The 26,015-nt window shown below is 41.3% G+C and overlaps 2 protein-coding genes across 2 annotated transcripts; one reads left to right on the plus strand and one right to left on the minus strand.

Annotated features, from left to right (window-relative positions):
* On the plus strand, positions 1-5,255 carry letmd1 (LETM1 domain containing 1). Its single transcript, XM_063015004.1, has 9 exons — positions 1-76; positions 1,110-1,225; positions 2,556-2,638; positions 2,772-2,958; positions 3,102-3,203; positions 3,313-3,465; positions 4,460-4,556; positions 4,666-4,847; positions 5,119-5,255. Exons 1-8 carry the CDS (start codon positions 70-72, stop codon positions 4,737-4,739), a joined length of 819 nt encoding a protein of 272 aa, XP_062871074.1. The 5' UTR covers positions 1-69; the 3' UTR covers positions 4,740-4,847; positions 5,119-5,255.
* A 746-nt stretch (positions 5,256-6,001) lies between these two features.
* Positions 6,002-24,297, minus strand: cd63 (CD63 molecule). The gene is made up of 8 exons (XM_063015005.1): positions 24,189-24,297; positions 20,798-20,882; positions 12,209-12,388; positions 8,370-8,444; positions 8,102-8,197; positions 7,458-7,601; positions 6,542-6,625; positions 6,002-6,454 (listed from the first exon to the last, which is right to left on the minus strand). The coding sequence occupies exons 2-8, from the start codon at positions 20,861-20,863 to the stop codon at positions 6,389-6,391; spliced, it is 711 nt and encodes a 236-aa protein (XP_062871075.1). The 5' UTR covers positions 20,864-20,882; positions 24,189-24,297; the 3' UTR covers positions 6,002-6,388.
* Positions 24,298-26,015: the final 1,718 nt, after the last annotated feature.

Here is a 26,015-nt window from a genome sequence, read left to right on the forward strand (position 1 = left end):
GCCAGTGAAAAGTACGAGAAGTTTCTGCAGCGGCGCTTTCCTCGTTTCTATGTCCTCTATCACACATTTATGAGAGGTAAGTTTTACCACTATCCATTGTCAGGAGCCTGGATATGAAAACATTTCTGTATTTGAGGTGCTTAAGATCTCCCTCTATAAAACATACAACATATACAAAATATTATTATATTTTAATTTGACTTCACATTTTAGTAACTTGTATGTAAATGGTCCTCATAGAAAAATCCATCCTAAATGGTAAATGGTCAATATTTTTATAAAATGTGACATAAAATTATGTCCAGGATTTATATTATGACCAGGAACGTAGGAGTTTTTTTTTTTTGTTATTAACTTTTTATTAAGACACATGTCACATAATACACACATGCACATTTACAAATACAATTTCTTCCAAATGAAAGGAACGGAGAGAGAAGGGTCCCAATAAGAGGGTATAAGAAAAAACGTAGGAGTTTTTGTTCGATATATTTTTACTTTAGTTAGAGGCTGGTTACATGCTGATATATTTGTGTGATTAACAATCCAACAATGAAATGTTTTGCAATAATAACATGATGACAGTTTGGTATAGTGTTAGAATGTAAACAATTTTATCACTTTATCTTGAGTTTTTCTAAATAATTAATTAATAAATTAGAGAAAACTAACTTACAGAGTATTAAGCTGTCTTTAAATTGCTTCAAATCAGAAAATCTAAATAATTAAAAAACTAAGCACATAGTGGCTCCAAATACAGAACAAAATCCTTTATTTGAGAATAAAAGGATCAGATCTAACATACTGTACTGCATTTATGCTTTATGTATTAATAATGCTGTATAACAACTACTGTCTATTTAGAAAGCAGATTAAGCTCAGTAGTTGCTTATTTCTTTCTCTCTCTCTTTTTTTTTCCAAGAAAACATTTGACACTTTCCACCTTTACAAATGCCAGCTGTGACAGTTCCCTTATTAAGTTTCCCAGCACATATACACTAGTTTCTAGTTTTAGGTTGAACTTTTCCAGACCCTGCGGTGTACACGAGAGGTAGATCACCATGTAAATGCTTTTAGTCTCTCAGAAATGGTTTGAAACGTCTTTGTAGGGTTTCGGCACTTTTTTGAGGACGCCAGGGCCGTGCACAGGATCAGAATTCACATGATCAAAAACAGCATGGATTTCCATCAGCTGCCTTACCGTGAGATGGAGAAGCTTAGACAGGTGAGTTACAGTAATAGTTTCATTCTGTTTGATCACAATTTTGATCCCTAATGAATTAGCTGTAGAATGTTGTTGGTTCATGTTTAGAATGTTTAACCAGCGGTCAGGTCGATATAGTCTTATAACATTTAACAACCTGGCAGCGGTTTGTGTTAAAATTTTATAATATTACCTGGATCAGCTGTATTATAACAATGATATTCATTTCAAACCAAAGCATAACGTATTCTAGTTTCAGAGCTCAGGTGTGACCTGCAGTACAGCAGACTGAAATTAGAGGGTGGAGTGGTGCTTCCACTACAGTATTTCTCGTCCTTTTATCAGATGGTCCATATTTACCTGTAGGGGTGTCAAAGAGCTGCTCAAAACGAAAATTGGGCATCCTGTATAGTTATTCAGAACAGAAGGCGGTTCATTAAACATGAGGGTGGATGGTAAACCTAGAGTAATATAACCCCTGACAACCTGAAAACTTGTATTATTATTATTATTATCACATATAGCACAGACATACACAATCTATATACACACTTATGGTTGTAGTATTTACTCAGAGAGTACTTAAATGTACTGTAATTGACATCAGTTATACATATTCAGTTATAAGTTTACATATAACAATGTGTTAAACAATGTGCTTTTTTAATGGAACCCTTTAAACCTGCATAACAAGCTGTGGCTACATTAATTAATTAAAAGTGTTAAATTAATTAAAATTTGTATTTTAATAATCAGTGTGAAACTGTGTGAAGATTTATCAGTCCATACAACCAAAACACACAGCAGAGCACCAGCAGCTTTCTTAACCCTAAAAAAGGGCGGCACGATGGCTCGGTGGGTAGCACTGTCGCCCCACAGCAGGAAGATCCAGGGTTTGATTCCTACGTGAAGCAGTCAGGGGTCCCTTCTGTGTGGAGTTTGCATGTTCTCCCCGTGTCTGTACTGTGGGAGGAAACCAGAGCTTCCGGATTAAACCCCACAGTACAAAGACGTGTGAGGTGAACTGGAGATACAAAATTGGCCTTGAACTGATGAATCATGGGAAAAAGTAACTACCTGTCATGTCATGAATGGAATCGAAGTGTAGAAAATGATGTTAAAATCCGAATAAATAAACAAACAAAAGCGGAAGGATGAGAAGTATAGGAAAAGAACCCGAAAGTAAGCTCGTCCAGTGATGTTAAGCTGATTCTGTCTGTGCTAAAACTATACTGTTGATTAACTGCAAATAATCCAGATGATCACGATTATCTTAATTAATTGCAATTAGGTGGTTATGGATAAAAGGTAAAGTGTATTGTATCGAGATAATACATCTTTGTTCCGACAGTTCCACAGAGACATGATTAAAGCCATTCCTCTGGTCATCATCTCCTTACCTCCATTTGCCAACTACATCGTCTTTGTTCTTATGTGAGTATCGAATTCAGCTTGAAGCCACAATATACATGTAAACTGAACACAAGAACGTTTTTCATCTAGCATAAAAGCACCGTGTCCGACCGAGCGTCCTGACGTCCTGGTTATTCCCTCACGGTTTTACCAGGTACCTTTACCCTCGCCAGCTCCTGATTCGGCACTTCTGGTCCCCGCAGCAGCTGGTGGAGTTTCAGGGAGTGTACCATGCACAGAGGGCGAGCCACCATCAGCCGCTGCTCACCGGACTGAAGACGGCAGCGTCGCAGCTTACAGATGAACGACTGAAGAGCCGTCTGCTGGAACTCTGCACTAAAGTGAGTGTCTATATCCAAGTGATGTGCTTCCTGCCCTTAAAATGTTTGTCGCACTGCGTCGGGTGGTGCCCCTCTGCGTCGGGTGGTGCCCCTCTGTGTCGGGTGGTGCCCCTCTGTGTCTGAATGTTTGCATCCGTTTCCAGGTCCAAAGTGGCGCTCACCCGGTTGTCTCTGACCTCCATGCGGTCAGGACTTTATTTTCAGGACCTCCACTCGGGATCAGACGGATGGATCCAGATCAGATGGTTAGTTTATACTTTTATAAGTTGTTGATTTAATTCCAGAACACATTTGATGCAGTGAAGTTAACGAGCGCTCGTTTTCTCGTCACGCTCATCATGGATTTGCTGTCAGAGACGCCTCTGCCCTCTGCTCTTCCTAACACGCCGCCTACCAGCCTTCTGGATTGGTACGCGCTTAAACGGCTATGCCATAGAGCTCATGCTGCTGGATCGTGCCATCATCCGCCTGGGCCTGCACCAGCTCAACGACGAGGAGCTTAAAGAGGTGAGAGAGTCTCTTGTATTCATCCTTTAGTCATTTATACATTCATTTGACTTTATTAAACACATCTACCTTGTTCTTCTACTAACTGGCCAAATATATAAGTAAATACGGTCTTATGCAAAAGTTTGTGCACCTCAAGTGAGTTACACAGCAGTGGTGTATTAGCGTCATGGATAACTGCGCTACTCTAGCACCCATATTTGGTAGTAATCACTTTACATCCTTCCAAGAGTGCAGGAGACAATGCAAGTGCTGCATATCTTCAGGGTCTTTTGGACTTGGGTTCTAATCTCATCTCTGGTATAGTCTCTGAGGACTTTACTTACTTACTTTACAGTTCTCCTGCTTCCTCCCTACCTTTTAAAAATGCACAAGGTTGTTTTTTTGCCCCTTTGGTTGGAAAAAGTAAACAGGCAGGTGTGAGGTGCCATGGGAAGGATTGTCACCATGTCCAGGGTTTATTCCTGCTTTCTAAGTGGTGCCAAGTGCACTTCACAATAGCTGGGCTGTTTCGGCCACCCCATCCCTCGGACAATGGCCAATCGTGTCCATGCAGAAGCCCGACTGGCCAATAGCACAGCTGAGATTAAAACTCTGGATCCACAGATTTCAGCAGTAGTAGAACAGAACGCCTTTATTTGTCATGTATACATATACACGTGTACAGTATAATGAAATTCTTTCTTCACATATCCCAGCTTGTTTGCAAGCAGGGGTCAGAGCGCAGGGTCAGCCATTGTATGGCCGTTCTGGAGCAGAGAGGGTTAAGGGCTTTGCTCAAGGGCCCAACAGTGGCTGCATGGCAGAGCTGGGATTCGAACTCTCAACCTTTTAGTTTATAGCTCAAAGCTCTCCCCACTAGTCTACCACTGTATAGCATACTTTATCGCTGCACCACCCAAGCGCCCTGTATTTAATTACTAGTGTGAATTGCAATGTGACCCCCCATATAAAAACATTATTAATTATTACTATCTTATTATTATTATTTCAGGCTTGTTATTTGAGAGGGCTGAACGTGGAGAAGTTGAGTCCTGCTCAGTGTCGTGACTGGCTCTCACAATGGTTGCAGTTCTCCGCACATCTTAAACGTGAGTGATGCATCAACTCCCCTGCAAATACGGTGGAAAACGTGCATCTGGATTGCGACATATGTGTATTATTTAAGCTTTGCTTTCTTTTCTCGATGTTCTCATACAGAATCGGAGACCTCGCTGTATCTCCACGGTATGATGCTGCTGACAGTGAACTACCCCAAACTCCCACGCAGCTGATAAGACCTGCTTTTACCATCGGCACTAAACATCTGAGCACGACAAACTATAAACAAAACGACGGCTGCTGCAATCAGGGACCTGCCAGAGCCACACCCGAATCAGCCGGTACATCCTGAGACAAGGGGAACTTCTGTAAATGATCAGTGGTGGTGTTATTAATCGTTAGGAACATGTCCGTATCTGTTGACGCGAGCAGAACGATCAAAAGGACGTGTGGGAATTGTGTTGATTTTTGCAAGATGGCAAGAAAAACAACAGATTCCAGTAAAACAATAACAGGAAGTTGTGTCGCTGTGGTAATTAGGCTACTGTAACTGAAAGCACTGGATCCAGTCCATAACATTTCTTTTTTGTTTTAATTTTCCTCCTTTTCTAGTCGAATCCACAGATACGTGTGCAGTAGCCGACCGCTTCTTTTCACCTGCATGAGGCGAGTTCATGTGGAGATTTATATTGCACAGCCAGTCGTTGTCCATATAGGTGCACGTCCTGAATAAATACCGTTCTATACAATTCTTTGTTTTGATTGTATTTTATTAGGACTTTGATGTCATGTTTTACACACATTGTTTACATTCATGACAAAACAGGTAGTTACTGCTTACACAAGAATCATCAGTTCAAGTCTTCAATATCAAACACAGTCATGGATAATTTTGTATCTCCAGTTCACCTCACTTGCACGTGTTTGGACTGTGGGAGGAAACCCACGCAGACACGGGAGAACATGCAAACTCCAGGGCCTTCTTGCTGTAGGGTGACTGTGCTACCCACTGAGCCAACGTGCCACCCTAAACAGTTCTAAATCATACAGAATCCGGTGAGGCTGTGAATTGGTCTTGGTGGGACTAGTTGGTTCGGCATATGGTTATCCTTATTAATAGAGCCCAGCATAAATGGCGCAGCGGGATATTCCGCTAGCACACCAGCGCAGAGATTCTGTACACTTCAGTTCGAAACCAGTCGGCTGGATACCATCTACCATCTAGTGGGCACAATTTGCAGTGCCTGCAGCAGACACGGTCCTGCTAGGGCGGGATGACCGGACTACGTGGCTGGGGTCTTCAAACGCTGTGTAAGGACCCTGATTGGCAGATAGAGAAGCACCTGTGCAGAGTGCATGGGTTCCGTTAATGGCTGCACGCGGGTCGGAGGAGGCGTGAGCAGCAATATACCCACCACTAATGCAATCAGGGATCCCCAGTCAATCTATTCATAAATAATCATTAAACGTTTCAATTAAAACTCAAAACAAACACTTAGGGAAAAGTGAAAAAGTTTATTGATCGTCTTTTTAACATTCTGTTAAGCATTAAGCTTCACTTACAAGGCTGAGAGTAAAATATATGCACTGATAAACGTACAACAGTGTCTAATATATCTAAACATAGAAGCAGATATCTAAAAGTATAAGAATGCCATTAAAACTATAAATATATAAGATCACGTGAAAAATATGGGCAGAAATCCCCCTTACCTATGAATATCTATGATTAAATGGATATTTAGTTTGTTGTTTTAGCAGAAATCCAGGCACTTATGCACATTTTTGTATGTAGATGGTTTAAAATTTGGCTGAACAACAAGGCATTTATTAATGGTCAGCACTATTTTTTGGGGAGGAAGGGGGGGTTCCAAAAGAGGGATCACATGACCTCGTAGCCTTTGCGAAGCCCTCTCATCAGCACACAGGCGAACACCACACCCATGATCTAGAGAAAAGCAGTAAAGTAGGTCAGCGTTCATGTAAAACCACACGTATGACTGTACGTCTGTGTTGCGTAAAATTCCAGTCCTACCTCGATGAAGGCGATAACCAGAACCGCTATTCCAACCCAGATAATATTTTTCCTCAGGGCCTCCTCAATAACAGAGCTACAACCCTACAGAGCAAATACATAATATACACACTCGTCACACTGGAGTCCTCAGAGGAAATACATACAAATGTGTGAAGAACGTGCCAAACTCCTGACAGACCTAAGTAAGGTTCTGATTTACATGACTTGTATTTTATAAACATATTTAAATAAAAGTGCTCAGGTGGAGCAGCAGCTCACTACTGCCGAGATCCGGGTTTAAATGTCAGCGGTGCTATTGGACAACTGGGCGTCTACACAGACACGACTGGCCATGTCTCAGGAAAAAAGGATTAAGTCCCTGACCAGGGTGTTCCTGCCTTGCACCTAGTGTTTCCAAGAAAACAGGAGCCACCGTGACCCTGACCAGGATAAAGCAGTTGATTAGAATGAAAGAGACCCACGGCATCCAATATGCAGCACGAAAACAAATGGTCCGCTTTCAAGGGCCCTTCAAGGGTGCAGCATGAGGGTTATGGGATAATAATCAGATATCGACATTCATTATAATAGATTGAGAGATTTAGAAATAAACCAGTTCAGTAAATCGCAAGACAATTCATTTGTTTAGATATTTTAGATCAATATTTTTCAGGAAATTGAGGATTGCTTTCATTCTGGCTCAGGTGTTGCTATAGATTGTCGTTCCTGTAAGTATTTAGGACATTCATTCAGTACGTGTTTGATAGCAACAGGTATTTGGCATGTATAAGAGTAGACGCATACAACAAACCTGATAACCTAAAGTGTTTAAAATTTAAATTGGTCTTTAAATGCTCCTGTAATTAGAACTTCTGTGAAATCCATAAATCCAAATGAGGAAAAGAAAAAGAGCCGAGTGTTTCTCTCCACTCACCTGTGTGTAGATCTTTGTGTTGTCGTTCATGGCTTTGACTCCACAGTTCTTGGTGATGTTCCTGCAGCAGGAGTCGGGGACGGTGATGCTGTCTGTAGTGTAATTCTTCCAGTCGGTGGAGTTCTTCAGTCCACAGCAGTGCAGCTACACCGAAGCCAATCACAATCGCACATGAATGCTTATTTTTAGACAGGAATTAAACTGTATTTATTCAGAAAGATAGTAGGTGTGAACGTAAGCCTGAGTGTAAATTCCAGCAAGACTTATGATGCTATTTACTGGAATGAAACTTAATAAAAGTCCCTGAAAATGATGCCAAAGACTCTTGTAAACAAAAAATTTTGGCAAATTTTAGACTAATTTAAAAGCAAATTAACTTTCTCACAAAGAAGAGACAACAGAAAAAGCTTGATGTCAATCAACACAGTAATGTCACGTAAAAACAAGCATTTTTCTATAAGAAATAGAAAAGGTTTTTACAACAATACATTTTCTTTAAATTCTGGATAAAGCTGGATGAACAATTCATTATTTTCCAGACAATTGAAGTGATTTATTACAAGATATTACATTCCTAACATTTACTTGAATGCTAAAAGCAAACTGCATGCTGTATGTTTGCTGTGAGCGTGTGGGAGACGAACCTCCTTCTGTAGATTGTCCACTTCCGCCTGAAATTCCTTATTAGTATTGTAGTCTCTGATCATTGGCATGAGTCCTTCGTCCACAAGTTTTGGAAGCTGGAAAAAAACATTCACAAATATTATAATATATATATAAAAGACACCTCACTTATACAGAAGTTCCTGTCCTCTTTAGTTCAGTCCTTCAGTTAATTCAGTGAATTCATTTGGACTGGACTGAGGTTCACATGGAGCCAGTACATGTCTGTAATGCTAATGATGTTCCTACCTTGTCCTTGTAGATGTAAGCAGCGATGGCTGTTCCGATTTCAACCAGGATGATGATGGAGAGCAGGACAGCGAACTAGAGAGGAGCAATTAAAAGCAAAGTCAAAATCAGAATCAGGCTTTATTGGCTAAGTATGCTCACACATACAAGGAATTCGTTTTTGGTTACGCAGATGCTTGCAGTGCATGAAATATACAATAAAAACAATCTTATTCACACAGCTCACTCTCTCCACACATTCATACCTGTAAATGTTGTAAACACTGGCATGTGCAATTCCCATTACGGGTTTAAAGGGTGCAGTGTTTTGTGCAATACAGAAACTATATGTTTCTATTAAAAAATGTTATTAGTGCAGAAATAGTCAAATATTTTCTTCGAATGCTGCTTAGTTTAAGTACAATACTTAAAAATATGTGACAGCATTAAATAAAAATCACTTTTAAATTGTCATTTAAAGACGCGATACGCAGCTTGTTAAGACGTGGGTATTTGGCGACCCCACTGGTAGAAACGAGGAACTGCAGGCAATTTGCACCGGAAAAGTTTGTAATATTACGTGTCTGAAAAAAATTTGATTGGCTGTAGCAAGGCAGAACACAGTGGATTAAAATCTGTGAGCAGTTCTAAAAACAAAATATGCGAAGTCTGGTTGAGTTCGTATCTCAGCTCTGCTACAGTCCGAGGGTGTGGTTGTCAGAGGGGATTTCTTATGACTGCTGGCTAATCGATGGCGAATGCAGAATAAGACGGGGGATAATGGAGATCGGGGCGAGACTCTCCGTGTGCAATGCGGATCTTCATTCAAACTCGTCTGCAGGTGATAATGAAGCGGTCGGCTACTGTACACATGTCGGAGGGGGGCGTATTAGTCACAGCCCTCCACAGTCATGAGGATTGGGGGAAAATGTAAAATTGTTTGATATATTTAATAAACTCATAACACTTTCCTTTCTCAGAACAAAGTAAAACATACATTTAAGTTTTAAATCTTTTTAAATCTGGTTCATTTTAAGGACAGTATATATTTAACTGAAAACACAGTTTACACAAGACTGTGAGTGAATCTTACAATCTGTGATTCGACAGTGTCTGTACACTCCACTGGCATTATCCTTACATACTTGTTTTAAACAATGCCTATCCATTGTAGGATTCTTTTCATTTTTATCAACTGCTTTATCCTGGTCAGGGTCGCAGCAGGTCCAGAAGCTCTGGGTGCATGGCAGGAATACCTTGGATAGGGTGAAAATCCTTTGCTATGGCCATCCACCCCCCTTTCCTAATCATAGCGGTGCTGCTGGCTGGCCAGAGGAGATTCGAACCCAGACTAAAGTAAGTTTTTTATTACAAGTAAAAAAATAACAAATAATAATAAATTCTTGAGCCCCTGTGATGGCTCGTTTTCCTGTTTAGGGAAATAACTCATTAGAAATGTCAGTAACAAATATTTGTGATGTAAAACAATTTCCTGCTCCCTTTAAAGATAAACCAGCGTAAACACTCATGCCGAGTGTGTGCAGGCTGAAACACACACAATTTGCAAGTCAATTAGAATGTATTAAATGTCACGATTATAATACTGGACCTGCTTGTAAGTTTCCAAAAGTCCTACAAGTCAGTGGCTGTGTAGTCAGTCATCTGCTTTATGTAAACACAAAAAGCCCTACAGTAATAAGAATAAACAGCCATCTCTGGTTACGCTCAAGTGAGACACAAACACAAGCGGTGAGGCTAAAGTATCCGGTCGGACCAGTTGGTTGAGATTCTGAAAGTTGTTTAAAACATTTCCAGTGTTGGTTATTTAACTTTTTAAGGGGGAAATGTAAGCAAAGTTTCAGAGAGAGTCAGAGTCTTTAAAATGTTCTGCAGCTCAGAGTAAAACAATAATTCTATTTACCTAAACTTTGTTCCTGCACTACACTCACTACGTGAGCTTCTGCTTTCTGTCATTGTACCGAATAGAATTATTGAAAAGTGATTCAACCAATGGTTGCACGTTGGGTTTGATGATTGACCAATCATTGAGTGGGAGAGGCCGGGACTTACAGAGAAGTGTGAAGCAATAGACCACTGAAGTCGTGTCGTCATTTTGTCGGCCACGCCATGTTGTTATGCCCATATTTGGTAACCCGGGTCTAAGAGAAATTTTGAATGGGAAATATGACAAATATCACAAATTGCCTCTCTCGCATCCTGTAGTCATAAAAAATGTTTCAAAGCTGTTACGTTTTGTTTTATGGAGATTCTTCTGTCTATTATCACTGGATCCTCTGAATTATGAAGTCGTTAAAGAGTCAAAATATGAATATTGCTACATGTAAGCTAATGCTACTGCGCACTGAATTGACGTCACTAAACTGGAAGCCTCTTAATGTTTCTTTTTTTTTCTTTAATAAGCCTCTTAAATAACCACACGAAGCAGCGCGATTCACCAGAGTTACAGTGGAGTGATATTCACACGTTTTGGTTGATATTTTTAGTAGCTAGCTACATTCAAGTAGAAAGCGGCCCGCTCTTTCAGTCAATTCGATTGGTGTAGTTCAGTGACGTCTAATTAATGCGCAGTAGCATTAGCTTTTGTGTAGCATTGTTAGTATTACGACCCTTTAACAACCTCGTAATTCAGGGGATCCAGTGATGTACAGAAGAAAAATGTACACAGGACAAAACGTACAGGGTTCTGAACATGTTTATTCAGCACAGGTTGCGTTAGAGTCGATTTTTTGAAAACCCCGTTCAAATTTCCCACAGGAAATCTGAGTTAGACCCGGGTCTCCGAATATGGGCATAACGAGGACTACAGAATGACGCACGACTTCAGTGGTCTATGCAAAACCACGTACACGAATGTATGGTGATCTGCAAATGTCAACACGGAAGCAAAACCAAATCCTGGAATCCCTTCCAAAAAAAGAGCTCCAGTATAAATCAGATAATAAGAGGATGCATGGAGACGTCCCGGGTTCGAATCTCAGCTCTGCTACCTTGGTTGCCCAGGGCGCCCAGACAGAAGTGGAGGAGTGCAGAGATCGGGGCGTGGCTCTCCGTACATGGAGCCGACCTCATGGGAGAATAAGAAGTGATTAGCGGACTGCACGCACATCAGAGGGAGTGTGTGTCAGGCGAATATACACCCTCCTTGGACGCCATTGGGGTCCCCAGCAGTGGGAACCTAGTTTTAGGGGGGTCAATACCTGCTGAGAAGAACACGTCAGGCTAACACAGTGTGGACCTACTGTAGTAGCTGCATGGGGGGTCATATGCAGTATTTACACTAGCTAGCTTGCTAAATTTAACGTTTATAAGAAATTATGAAGCTAAAAACTTTACTAGCTTGGTTCTGAAAGCAAATTTGTTAAAGTGACCCCTCTTACTGGTATGTTTCGCTATAAATAGTTCTATAGTTCTATAAGTTCAGGACAACTTATATAAAACTGAAACAGAAGGAATGTATACACATTCTTTATTAAATTATCACCTTATATAATAAGAGGTGAGGTTTTAATAATAATATGCTTATAAAAAAGGTAAAAAGGGCCCAAATCTGATCATTTTTTCCACATACTTGACAAAGAACGACATAATAAATAATCACATGCAGTCTGTCATTCACTTCTAATCAGGATCACTTTTATATGTGCTACTAAGATCTAATCTAAGTATCTTCAGCCGCTCGACCTGCTCGAGCCACATGGTAATTCATCATTTAGGAAAATAATTAAGCCTGCAGGGGTCGTAAATCCAGCAGGTCACCAGGGAAAGTCGCTAATTAAACTAATAAGCATGTTAAAATTCGTAAAACGTAAAAATAAAAGTAAAAATGTATCTGAGATTACCGTGGACACCATGCAGTGGTTCTCCTTCCAGGCTCCGCAGCAGCCGAAGAAGGCGATGAAGAAAATGACCACGCCCACCACGATGATCACGACCGGGGCCGAAGAGCCGGACAGCGCTGGAATGCTCTTGATGGATGTCAGCGCCAAAATTCCCACCACAATGAGCGCCAGACCGCACAGCTACACACCCAAACACACACAGAGAGAGAATCCAAGAAACATCAGAAAAATCATCACATGATCATTCATTTACATTTACGGCATTTAGAGACACTTTTATCCAGTACTGTCAAAGTACTGTGACAGTATACAATCTAAGCAATTGAGGGTTAAGGACTTTGCTCAAAGGCCTAACAGTTGCAGCCTGGCAAAGGTGGGGCTTGAACCGGCAACCTTCTGATTACTAGTCCATCATTCGAGGGTGACACGGTTGCGCCGTGTTTCCTCCAGGTGCTCCGGTTTCCTCCCAAGTCCAAAAACATGCAGTCAGGCTAACCAAATGTACTCAAAATTGCTTTAAGTGTGTGTAAATGTGTGTGTGTGCCCTGTGATGGACTGGAAGCCTGTCCGGGGCGTTTCCTACCTATTGCCTTATGACCAGACCCACCGCTAGACACAAGGCAGGAACAACCTGGACAGGAATAAGCCAACAGACATAGCTCATCATGTCTGTATAGACGGCCGGCAGTCTAATAGCTCCACACCCAGTGGTGGTGGAATAGGGTAATAAACCACTGCGCCACCTGAAAATAAAGTACATACAGGGAGCAAAAGACAACAACACAGGTGTTGGGATTTAGGCTTATCATTGCCCTTATGCACTTAAAAGGAGTGGCACAGGGCTCGGTGAGTAGCACTGTCGCCTCACGGCGAGAAGGTCCTTGGTTCTGTTCCCAAGTGGAGCGGTCCGGGTTCTTTCTTTCTCCCGGGAGCTCCGGTTTCCTCCCACACTTCAAAAACGTGCAAGTGAGGTGAACTGGAGATACAACATTGGCCTTGACCTAATGAATCTTGTGTAACCTGTAACTACCTGTCCTGTCATGAATTAAACGAAGTGTAAAACATCCCCTTCAAATCCTAATAAATAATAAATAAATATGTAAACTCGAGTGGCTGGGATTCAAGGTCATTCTGCACAATTTAAAGGTCAAACTCGATGTTTTAATGTTGTGCATGTCAAAGACACAACAAAAGCACCAGGATCAACACGTCCTCAGAAGCACTTAACACATGAACACAGTACATAGTGTAATAAAGCGTATCACACGCTGCAGAGCGTTTCCCTATCTGTAAACGACTTTCCGCCGGGTATAAATCAGATAATCCCGCCGTGCTGAAGCGGAGCGAACACGAGAAATGTGGAATATGATCACAGAGAAGCGAAAGTAAAACCCTACACAACTAAAGATGAACTGCTTACAATACAGGGAACCAGGTATTCAACCACGTTTCTTTTTATTTAATATACTTCCAGTCCACACAATGTATTAATACTTCATTACTTTAAATATGGAAAAACTCTGGTCGAAAGTATTTGTACCCCTGACCATGATCTTGGTGGACCAATCTAAGCGCTACTGTAGCAGCTTCAGTCTAGAACTGATAAAAAACTACAAATAAAAAAAAGCCAAGAACAGAGGAGGGACAGGTAATCAAAATTCTGTATCAGTGAAGAACAATTTACATTTTCTGCATTTAGTACACGCTTTTATCCAAAGCGACTTACAATTATGAGTGAACAAATTTTTTGAGCAATTAAGAGTTAAGGGCCTTGCTCAGGGGCCCAACAGTGGCAACCCGGTAGTGGTGGGGCTTGAACCGGCAACCTTCAGATCACTAGTCCAGTACCTTAACCACTGAGCTACCAACAATGGTATTTTTATTTAGATGGTAATTTTGGTACATTATTATTTACTGTATATTATGTCTTCCTCATACGCTGGCCAGAAGAATGTGGACACCTGATCATTCGCTTTCCTTTCGAGCAGCTCGACTGCTTTAGTCCAGTTTTCCTTTAGATGCTCTTCCTGAAACAACCCTCCTATTTAGCCGGGCTTGGGACCGACACTAGGGGTGCACTGATATGCGTCCAGTCCATGGCTAAGTTCACAGTAAGGCATGATTGTGGGTTCTGCATTTAAGAGCCCTGCCCAAGATTCGAACTCCCCAAAATAAGTCCAATACGTCACACCATTTCAGAACCCAGTGCAGCTAGAACAGCCTCCACCTTTCTTTCCATGGGGTTATATAGTGCATCTGTGGGAATTTGTCCCAATTTAGTGAAAAGAACAAAGAAAAACATTTGTAAGGTCAAGCATTGATGTTAGAGAGAAACCATGTCTGTGTTGTACTTGCTTTGTGTATCAGGCATCAGTCATGCTGTGACAGGACAGAACCTTCCCCAAACTGTTGCTACACCTAATTCTGCACACCTTTTAGCAACGGGTGTGGTTTACATTTACATTTTTGGCATTTAGCGGACGCCTTTATCCAAAGCGACTTACAGTGACAGTATGCAGTCTGAGCAATTGAGGGTTAAGGACCTTGCTCAAGGGCCCAACAGCAGCAACCTAGCAGTGGTTGGGCTTGAACCAGCGACCCTCTGATTACTAGTCCAGTACCTTAACCACTAGGCTACAGTACCTATTGTACATCATTATTTTGACAGCTAACAAAAGTGTGCTGGAGGTCAAATAGAACATTTATTTTATGGTTTTTACAGATGATTTTATAATAGTTTCATTTATATTTGTAGTATTGGCTCTATAGGCTGTGTGGAATTTGCATGTTCTCCTTGTGTCTGTGTGGGTTTCCTCCCAAAAGTCCAAAGACGTGCAATCAGGACAACTGGACCTGCAAAAATAGCTGTGTGTGTGTGTGTGTGTGTGTGCACTGTGATGGATTGGCGACCTGTGCAGGGTGTTTGCTGCCTTTCACCCAATTATTCAGGCCCACCACAAACCTGACCAGAATAAACTGGTGGTAAAACCAACAATGACTGAATGTTTTCAAGCCAACAATGACTTCCTCTTTTAACTGAGTTTCATTACGTGTTTATAAATACATCATATTTTTATGCACATCTGAGGTGGAGTAAATAAAAACAAGCGTTTTTCCTCATTATTCTAGCAGCTTAATCCACATATTTGCTAAAGGAGTTGTGTTTTAGACCTGTCACATCCTTCTTAGTTATCAGGAAAGCTCCGCCAGACACACCTCGGTACACATTTACTACAAACATCACACCAGTAAAATCTGTGAACGTACGTTTTTAACTCATAAGTTCAAGATCTCGTCCGTATTTATCTGTACATCGGTGAAAATGCTGTTTTAGTTTCACATCACACGAACTGTGAAACACTGAGACTGTATCAAAACACACGTATCAAACACGCTACCTAAATAAGGGGCTTTTTTTTTTCATTTCTGTAGCTCGATGTGTTGCGACTGTTCACACGCAAGCTGAGCAGGCGACAAACTACGCTTTAAATAGCAAGTCAAAACCGCCATGTTACAACCACTGTAGAGGGTCGCCTCACAGCAGGAAGGTCCCGGGTTCGATCTTCAGATGGAACGGTCCGGGTCCTTTCTGTGTGGAGTTGGCATGTTCTCCCCGTGTCTTTTAGTGTGGTTTGGGCCACAGCCAGACTGCTGTCTTTTGTTCATTTTTATAACGCCATGTTATCACATTTATGATCTTCACAGCAGGAATCTGTGTTTTATGGTAGTTTTATTGGTCTTGTATTCAATATATCTGCCGTCTTTCATAATTGATGCAGTTTCCCAAACTCATAACTGTCTCTTTTTAAGGTAATGCAACGTCTTGGTGCACCTAGGTGCTACCTACCCTCCTGACTGCTCATTATCTTAATCTAATGTTGTGGAAAACAAACACAGCCAGGCTAAAAGGCCTTTTCAAATATTTGCAGCTTTGCTGAGCATTTGGTGTGGTCAAGAATAGAAGAATGAAGCGTGAATGGAAGGGCCACAGATCTGAAATATGTACAGTATTTAAAATCTTCATATCAGTGTGGTTAATGTTAGCTGGTTTGAAACAACTTGATACAGACTCGTGTGTTCCTTTGTTTGCTTCCAATCTGTGTTGAAATAGGTTTTTTATTATTTTTGCTTATTAATTGTTTGTTTGTTTGAGTTTGTAACACTGTGGCTACACTGAGGTTCTGTTTATGGCAGGGTACATCAGGATAAAGCCTACCTATTAGTTAATCTGCACTATGAGGCGTCCTAGCAATCCTACGGCAATTCAGTTAGCAATCGGTTGGTAAAAATGTCCAAGATGTCGAAGTGTACAGCAGCTACAGAACAGGGGTGGCTCGGTGGCTCGGTGGGTAGCACTGTCGCCTCACAGCAAAAAGGTTCTGGGTTCGATCCCCAGGTGGAGCGGTCCGGGACCTTTCTGTGTAGAGTTTGCATGTTCTCCCCGTGTCTGTGTGGGTTTCCTCCGGGAGCTCCGGTTTCCTCCCACAGTACAAAGACGTGCAAGTGAGGTTATTTGGAGATGCGAAATTGTCCATGACTGTGTTTGATATTAAACTTGTGAATTGATGACCTGTCCTGTCATGAATGTAACCAAAATGTGTAAAATATGACGTTAAAATCCTAATAAATAAATAAATGAGACAGAACATGAGGCCTCACACCGTCGCTGGACGTTCTAGGTTTACATTCGACTATTAAGGTCGGCTGTGCAGTGTGTTGTAGCTTCTATTTATTCTATCATTCAGTTTATAAGTGTGATTTAATGACTGCAGTGAACTGTGGCTCTTTTCTTTAAAAATCCTTAACTATAGGGCTTTAGATTTTCAGTTTCAGTCTCGTATCTGTCAGGAATCTGAGCACTTTTTGGGCATTTTCTTGTTTAAATGTTTCCTTCGATCGATTTCAATATTCGGAGCATCTGTCGGGTGCGTGTATCCGGGACATTCGATTAACAGATGCTTGATGGACGGGGTATCTGGCACTTCACACTTCTTATTGAGTACAGATGTGTCAGCCTGGCGTGGCCGATACGGCACGGTTGTATCTTGGCATGGGTGTGTGTGATATTCAAATATTGAAACTGGTGTGACTCGGTGAAAATATAAATAAGTGATAAGAGGTTCCAGGATGGAAAGAAAAAAAGTAAAACGAGAGGAGAAGGCAGTGGCTGGGCGTCTGTAATAAACACCGCTGTTGGCAGTTCTTTTTCAGCTTCTTTTTTTACAGATAGAATCTGTGATTAGTGCCTTTGGAAAAATTTAAATCCTCACATGACACGATCACATGATGCTCACGACAGCTCAGGAAACTCAGTCACGCCGTTACATCACACTCTCATTCCCACACACTTAGGAAAAAACCCCAGCGTAAAGGAATGCTGATTCATTCTTCCATTGGTTAGCATTCCTTTTATTTCATCAACCGTTTTAACCTGCTCAGGGTCACAGTGGGTCCAGGTTTACCAGAAATTTTCATCCTGTACAGTAATTACAGTTATTAGTTTTAGCTTTTTTTAGTTGTAGTAATTTGGTTTAGTTTTAGTAGTTAGTTCTAGTTTGTCTTAGTTTCTTATTTTATTTTTTTATTGCTGCCTTAAGGACAAGCAAAGTAAGAATTTCATTCTAGAGTGTAAATGCTGTTTCTACTCTGCACATGACAATAAAACTCACTCAATCACTTTCTGGTGCTGGAGCCTATCCCAGCTTTTCAATGGGCGCAAGGCACACAGTAACACACACACATTTACCTATAGGGCAATTCAGTGTCTCAAATTAACCTGACTGCATGTTTTTTGGACTGTTGGAGGAAACCAGAGCTCCCGGAGAAAACCCACGCAGACATGGGGAGACCATGCAAACTCCGCACAGAAAGGACCCGGACCGCCCCGCCTGGGAATCGAACCCAGGACAGTGCTACCCACCGAGCCGCCACAATAAAACTCGAGCACAGTTTACACACTGGAATATCATCAGATCTCGACAGGAAGAGGAGGTGCGTCGTTACAGCCGCGTGGGCGAGGTGCTGCACTTTGCCACTGTATCAGCTGACTAACACCCATGCAAACAGCGATAATAGGAAGCCGAGCTGCACTTAGTATATCAGCCGGTGATTCTTGCTTTCGACGCTGCATCAGACTCAGGAGGTCCAACTTTACAGATCATGTCTTACTTGGTATTCAAAGATCTGGCAACCTTCCGTATCAAAACTGCTAATTACCATGTAATTAGTGTGTCAGAAGTGTCTAACAGTGTGGTCCTGCCTCTCACATCAATCTCTCATGTTTGCTGATGGTGTTGGGATAAAGACATTGGAAAATGTCTAGGTGTATACATTATGCTTCCAATCAGTCTGATTTCTCTTGATCTATGTATTTTTTTTTATTAAATAAATTCAAATACTGTCTAGGTCACCAAAAAACATGGGTGCTTTATGAATCTAAGACATCTCTTATTTTCTTATGTTCTTGCACCTTGTTTTGTCTTTGCACCTTGTCTATGCACCTTATGTATGGTAATTTTTGGTAACTTCCCCCATCCCCTCCCCCATTGTCTTTGCACTATTGTCTTTCATTGTCTGCCCTGGAGATGTAGCCTGACAGTGTTTCGTTATACTGTACAACCCTGTATTGTATAATGACAGTAAAGTTGAATTGAATTGAATTGAATTCATTCCCACCGACACCCTAAGCTGCACATTGGTGGACACGTTATTAGGTACTGGAACATCAACGTTTCCGAATTCTTATAACCCATAACGGACCATTAGTGTTAATCAATTTTTTCATGTCGTATAAGATTGTCCACATATTTTCTGAAGGTTAGAGTGGAATAGATTCAGAAATGTGCATTAAAATCTGCATTGTGGACAACACAGACAGAGGCATTTCATTTTCATCATCCGCTCACCCTGGTCAGGGCTGCGATGGGTCCAGTTCACCCAAGGCAAGGCAGGAATACCTTGGGCTGGCTGGCAATCCAGCGCAGCGCCTCACACAGAATCCAATCAAGTCTGTGTAGCAGCGCTGAGATTCACAGCCAGATCTCGGGGTGGTGGTGGCTTAGTGTAATAGACCTTTGTGCCACCCAAGAGCCTCACGGACAGAATCACAGATAAAAAACCTAATTTATCATAGTAATGCAGGAAATGTGGGTATTTGAAGGCCAAATTTTAAGTATAATGTACACCAAACACCTTGATCACTATTTAACTGTGTTCTATAGGCAAACAGAAGTGTACGCTAGAGAAGAGGAGCACAGTGGGGTTTGTTAGAGGTAATGTTCCTTAATCCATTTGCGAAAACAAGACTATACAAGCACCAGTGACGCAACTAGATTAGAACAAATATTAGCATATTCACTGAACAATACATTTGTATTTGAGTGATGATATTCTATAATTAAACAAAATGTAAATAACCCAAAAATAAACTGGCCGCCTGCATGAGCTTCATGTGTTCTCTATTTGCATTACAAATACGCGGCTGTGAAAGCAGAATTGAACAGAACGGGCGACGTGGTGGATTCCTGTTTGTTTCTATAGGGAAGCTGGTCTGCGTTGCTTCACTTCAGATGTAAAATGTAACTTCCCCTCACAGGCTGGAAGAAGCTTTAACATCTAAATGACTCATTTAGATAAACCATTCATGTTAATTAAATGAAATTACCAAATCTATGAAACACAATGGTATTGTAGTCAAGCACAGGTATTTATACCATACGGTACCCTTACATGGGGCCGTCGCTGGGAGCGCACTGCCAAATGCACCTCCCAACTGCTAGGTCTTTCCGCCATCCACCCTCTTTGGACATTAGGCAATCACATCCATGGAGACGCCCGACCGGACAATAGCACCACTGACATTCGAACCCTGAATCCCCAGACCTCAGCAGTAGTGAGCCGAGCTCATGTATCACACGATCCCTCATTCACATTTTATCTGTGTTTAGTCTGATCTGCTTTTTTAAACAGTTTGTGTTTCTTTCAGTAAATCAGTTACAACATCCAGCAACTCTGACTGCAACCATTTCATCACATCCAAAAGGGGAAGTGGTTTTGTTAATTTCTCAACATCCCCTATAGTCCATGAGATCTGCTCAGAGTAATCTGTAAGAAGTCATGATAGCTCGTCATCAAGACTCGAATCGATTAATTGCAATGCGGTGTGGATATTATGTGTAAATACTCAGACTAACAGACTAATTGCTTATAAATGAAAAGGTGAAAAGGTGGAAAGCTAAAGGAAACAGCTAATAATGTAAGAAATGTAATAAATTAGTAGTCCTTCAAAATAATAACAATCCAGGGCTCATGAGTGGTGAAATGCCTTATTGTTTAAACACTGTGTATTTCACCCAGGAGTCTAGAAGAGCCTAGTAGTCCCTGTTTCTGGGTGGAAGGGATGGCATTCATGTTTTCCCTTTCGATCAGAGCAACACTTGGGCATTGTCATGCTTGCGGCGTGTTTGAGGAACTAATGACCGTCCTTATATGGAGAGGAGGAAGCACGTGCTAGCCGTCAAGCTCCCAGACTTGTAGCTGGAGTAAAACTACTAAACCGGGTGAAAGGTGTTAAAAGGGGTGAACACTTACCCAGAAAATGAAGTTGAAGAAGAAAAGCAGAAACTTCACACATTTCATTCCACCGTCCAAAGCCATGGTGCCTTTAGTTCGGATTCTGAAATGAAACGAGTACAGACGTGTAAACAAACACTATTTTGAGTATCGTTTTCTACAAAATACACTATATTTACATTTTAGGCATTTACAGTTCTGTGACAGTATACTGTCCAAGCAATTGAAGGTTAAGGGCCTTGCTCAAGGGCCCAACAGTGGCAACCTGGCAGTGGTGGGGCTTGAACCAGCGACCTTTGGATTACTAGACCCGTACCTTAACCACTAGGCTACAACTGCCCAGTATATATGACTGCCCAGTGTATATGACACCTGACTTATTAAAATAAGCTTATTAAAATAAAATGCCCACCATGTAATCTTTCCAGCCCTTCAATCTAAGAACGCTTCTTACAAGACTTTGAAGTATTTCTGTGGGGATTAGTGTCCATTCAGTCAAAAGAGCTGATTTGTATGACTGGGCTTTAATGATGACCAGGAAAGCCTTATGTGATCATGTGATCAGTGGGGCTGAGGTCAGGGCTCTATGTAGATCTTTATAGAGCTACGGTCTTCCCTAAACTGTTGCTGCAAATTGGGAAGAATATTGTTTCCTTTATATAATTGATTTGGCTGAAACACATGAATTTAAAAATAATTAAGTGGTGTTCCAATACTTTTGTCCATATAGTGTTTAGCCATGACAGTGCGGAGATGAACACACTCTCTCCAAACATAAAAGAAGCCTTATACTTATATAAACATACTTATACCAGGTTTGTTCGCTGTCAATATCTCGAATGTTTGGATTAAATGCTCTCGCCTCTTATATTCGCTCCAGTTAATTCCTTAGAACTGCACTACAGCATCAAGTTATCCAGATTTCCCAAGAACCTCTACCACCTCTTCCTTTTAGGGTTTATTACAGCAGTAAAATGAGTGTAAACTGAGTAACAGTAATGACTCAACAGCAGCTCACCACACAACCAAAGGACACAAAAGTGAAGCGTCTTGACTGCCTGAATGCTAATGTAAACACAGGGCAAGGTTAAAAGACACAGACGCTAACTGACCGTTAATAAACTTCCATAATAAGTGAGTTCTGAAACAGGTCAGTCCTTCATCTATCAAAAAGGGGGTCAAAGTTACTCAGTTAAACTAAAAGATTGTGTGGAGGTCGTTAATTACACAACTCCTAAGTTCCTTAATAAGTCGAACACACAGAGGTCATACATTACACAATTTAAACCTTAAACAGCATCACCCATTCACATCATGTTAGTCAGAATGTCCGAAATGGAATTTTCCACCTCTGATTAGGACAAGATCGCCAAAATTTTAGTTCCGACTAGGAAACTCAACCTTGTGTGAGGCACCTGATGTCATAACAACACAGTTGCCCAAGCAGTCAACAACAATGAAGCAGAATTAATCTACTTTTTAATGCCAAGGGACAGTGGTAGCCTAGTGGGTAGAGCTTTGGGCTATCAACCGGAAGATTGGCGGTTCAAATCCAGGCTCTGCTATGCAGCCACTGTTTGTTGGGTCCTTGAGCAAGGCCCTTAACCCTCTCTGCTCCAGGGGCGCCGTACGATGGCCACGGACCCCCACAGAGCAGGTATTATTTAGGTGGTGGATCATTCTCAGCACTGCAGACACTGACATGGTGGTGGTGTGTTAGTGTGTGTTGTGCTGGTATGAGTGGATCAGACACAGCATCGCTGCTGGAGTTTTTAAACACCTCGCTGTCACTGATGGACTGAGAATCGTCCACCAACCAAAAACATCCAGCCAACAGCGCCCCGTGGGCAGCGTCCTGTGACCACCGATGAAGGTCTAGAAGATGACCGACTCAAACAGCAGCAATAGATGAGCGATCGTCTCTGACTTTACATCTACGAGGTGGACCAACTAGGTAGGAGTGTCTAATAGAGTGGACAGTGAGTGGACACGGTATTTAAAAACTCCAGCAGCGCTGCTGTGTCTGATCCACTCATACCAGCACAACACACACTAACACACCACCACCATGTCAGTGTCACTGCAGTGCTGACTCCTGAGAATCATCCACCACCTAAATAATACCTGCTCTGTGGCTCTTCTTCTTCTAATGACATACGTATTTATTTACAACTGGTTACATCTGTAAGGTGGACTATACGCCAACTCGTGATCTGTTAATGTTCAGCCAGACAGCCAGTTTGTTCTAGGAACCAAGGACTGTCTTCTCATGTGATGAGAAGCCAAAATAACGTTGCAGTCATTCTTTTAAAGAGATTTATGTCACATCAGTCAACATCCAAATCTTTTGGACCAGTCAAGCTTCAGTAAAGACCATAAAGTCCATATTGTTTACGCTTTGAGGTGTGGAAGTCCAGAGGTAATAAATTAATTCCAAATTCCTTCTTCCTAGTGTGAAATGAACCACAAAAAATGGAACAATCAGCGGCTTAACCTGAACTCCTGTTATGATCTGAATTTCAGACCTCAGACAAGAAACAAAACAAGCCCTGAACTAGGGGAATTCCTTCTAGAGAACTCAGGGCTGTCTTATCAACCATGGGTCAAGCCAAGGTGGTTTTGTGCACACAGGCAGACAGTTGACAGCTATATCATGTGGAATATACAAATACTCATGAACTATTGCTGCCCAAACTGAGACTAAACAATAGAAGCTTCAGCTGAGTCTTACTCATTATGTATCTTGAACACAGTTCAAGTGGCTGTAAATTAAACAATTCAGAAATCCAGGGTAAAGCGAACGTAGCACGCTTAGTGCCAACAGTATAACAACCACCACCCCGTTCTGCCTTTTTAAGTTTATATCTATTTTAAGTCAAACTCAGAACAAAATAGAGTATTAATATAGAGTCCACATCCAGATGAAGGGTTAAAAGTGTCCACCATCTTGAAATAATCCATGTTTTGGTTAAACCCGACCGTTTCTACCTGTGGAAAGAAATCCCCTATCCAACCTCACACAGTGCAGCTCACAAACCGAGTTAAAGTTTCTTCTTTATTATTAAAAACGTTCAATTTAAGGATTCATGACTGGCAGGAAACATTCATAAGGCTAATAAAGTTTACTAGAAGTGGAGGATAATCACATTTTCCATAAATAACCGAATTACAGTCGAGGACGAGACACAACGCGGCTATTCATAAACGCACCGTAAACAAACCGTGCGTTCAACTTCCAACAACAGCACGATTTATTCAGAATTAAATTAACACCCAACCAAAGTGTTAGTTTACATCATAACAGCCGAGATCGATGGATTATCACCGAAAATCTTATTACATTAGAGCTTATTTAATAAGACGTTACTTAATAATAAATAATCTAAACAAAGGTACATTAAACATTTACCTTTAGTGATACCAAGCTGCAGTGGAACAGTAACGGTGATACTGAACTGTAATGGTTCCTTATGCTGGTTATGCTGCTGCTATATCCTTATACTGGTCACTAACTTACTCACTCACATTTACTCCACCCTCATCCTCCTAAATCCTGTTGCACGTCGTCATGGGGCTGTTTGCTTAGTCACACTTAAAGGGGTTTTTTATAACGCAATCTGTAGTGTTACTTACACTACTGTGAAAGTATACACCGATCAGCCATAACATTAAAACCACCTCCTTGTTTCTACACTCACTGTCCATTTTATCATCTCCACTTACCACATAGGAGCACTTTGTAGTTCTACAATTACTGACTGTAGTCCATCTGTTTCTCTACATCTTTTTAACCTGCTTTCACCCTGTTCTTCAATGGTCAGGACCCCCACAGGACTGTGTGTTAGTGTGTGTTGTGCTGGTATGAGTGGATCAGATTTTTAAATACGGTGTCCACTCTATTAGACACTCCTACCTAGTTGGTCCACCTCGTAGATGTAAAGTCAGAGACGATCGCTCATCTATTGCTGCTGTTTGAGTCGGTCATCTTCTAGACCTTCATCAGTGATCACAGGACGCTGCACACGGGGCGCTGTTGGCTGGATGTTTTTGGTTGGTGGACTGTTCTCAGTCCAGCAGTGACAGTGAGGTGTTTTAAACTCCAGCAGCATTGCTGTGTCTGATCCACTCATACCAGCACAACACACACTAACACACCACCACCATGTCAGTGTCACTGCAGTGCTGAGAATGACCCACCACCCAAATAATACCTGCTCTGTGGTGGTCCTGACCATTGAAGAACAGCATGAAAGGGGGCTCACAAAGCATGCAGAGAAACAAATGTACTACAGTCAGTAATTGTAGAACTACAAAGTGCTTCTATATGGTAAGTAGAGCTGATATAATGGACAGTAAATGTAGAAACAAGGAGGTGGTTTTAATGTTATGGCTAATCAGTGTATATTGTGTCTAAGCAATTGAGGGTTAAGGGCCTTGCTCAGGGGCCCAACAGTGGCAACCTAGTAGTGGTGGTGCTTGAACCAGCGACCTTTCGATTACTAGTCCAGTACCTTAACCACTATGCTACAACTGTCCTACTTTTATACTCATTACTGAAATTAACTTTTAAATCCTAATACATATCAACAAAAAAACAGGAATAATAAGTATAAGGGTGATCCTTAATATTGTTTTGATACTGATAATGTAGGTCTATGTGACCATACACCTATGCCATCTACAGGACAGTCACCAGTGTGCCTAACTACTGTATGTAGACTATGTACCTAGAATTATTTATTTATTAGAATTTTAACATCATGTTTTACACACTTTGATTACATTCATGACATGACAGGTACTTACTGGATTCATCAGTCCAGTGTTTCCCATTGGAACCAGATAATAATAGATAATCATAAGACATTATTAGTAATAGTTGAAGTAGTAGTAGTAGTCACAGTCTGTCACATGGTATACTTACCATTTACTTACCATGCATTGTATACTAAGGGGCAATTTCAAAAAGCCAATCCACATGTTTTAGGAGGTGGGAGGTGACCTATGTATCTGATGGAAACCCAGGCAGAGGTGGGGATGGTAAGTGAAACTTCTCACTGACAGTAACTAAGATCAACATGGTGCTCTCCAGCACCCACACTAAATGCTGTGCTGCTGAGTCGCCCACCATCCACAAAAAAAAAAAGTGAAATAAGTACTTGCAGTCTAAAAAAGCAAGCATCGCATCTTACAATATATTAAATGACCAGCTTTGGACTGTTGCCTGGACTGTAAC

Source organism: Trichomycterus rosablanca, chromosome 19 (assembly GCF_030014385.1).
Source record: "Trichomycterus rosablanca isolate fTriRos1 chromosome 19, fTriRos1.hap1, whole genome shotgun sequence".
In the NCBI taxonomy this organism is placed as follows: Eukaryota; Metazoa; Chordata; class Actinopteri; order Siluriformes; family Trichomycteridae; genus Trichomycterus; species Trichomycterus rosablanca.

Excerpts from the sequence above, each read along its gene's own strand:
- letmd1 (XM_063015004.1), top strand. Across the intron at positions 1,226-2,555 it reads AGATGGAGAAGCTTAGACAG|TTCCACAGAGACATGATTAA; the intron begins GTGAGTTACAGT and ends TTGTTCCGACAG. Across the intron at positions 3,204-3,312 it reads GGATGGATCCAGATCAGATG|AGACGCCTCTGCCCTCTGCT; the intron begins GTTAGTTTATAC and ends ATTTGCTGTCAG.
- cd63 (XM_063015005.1), bottom strand. The coding sequence starts at position 20,863 with ATGGCTTTGGACGGTGGAATGAAATGTGTGAAGTTTCTGCTTTTCTTC. Across the intron at positions 12,389-20,797 it reads TCTTCAACTTCATTTTCTGG|CTGTGCGGTCTGGCGCTCAT; the intron begins GTAAGTGTTCAC and ends TTGGGTGTGTAG. Across the intron at positions 6,455-6,541 it reads TGGTTATCGCCTTCATCGAG|ATCATGGGTGTGGTGTTCGC; the intron begins GTAGGACTGGAA and ends GCTTTTCTCTAG.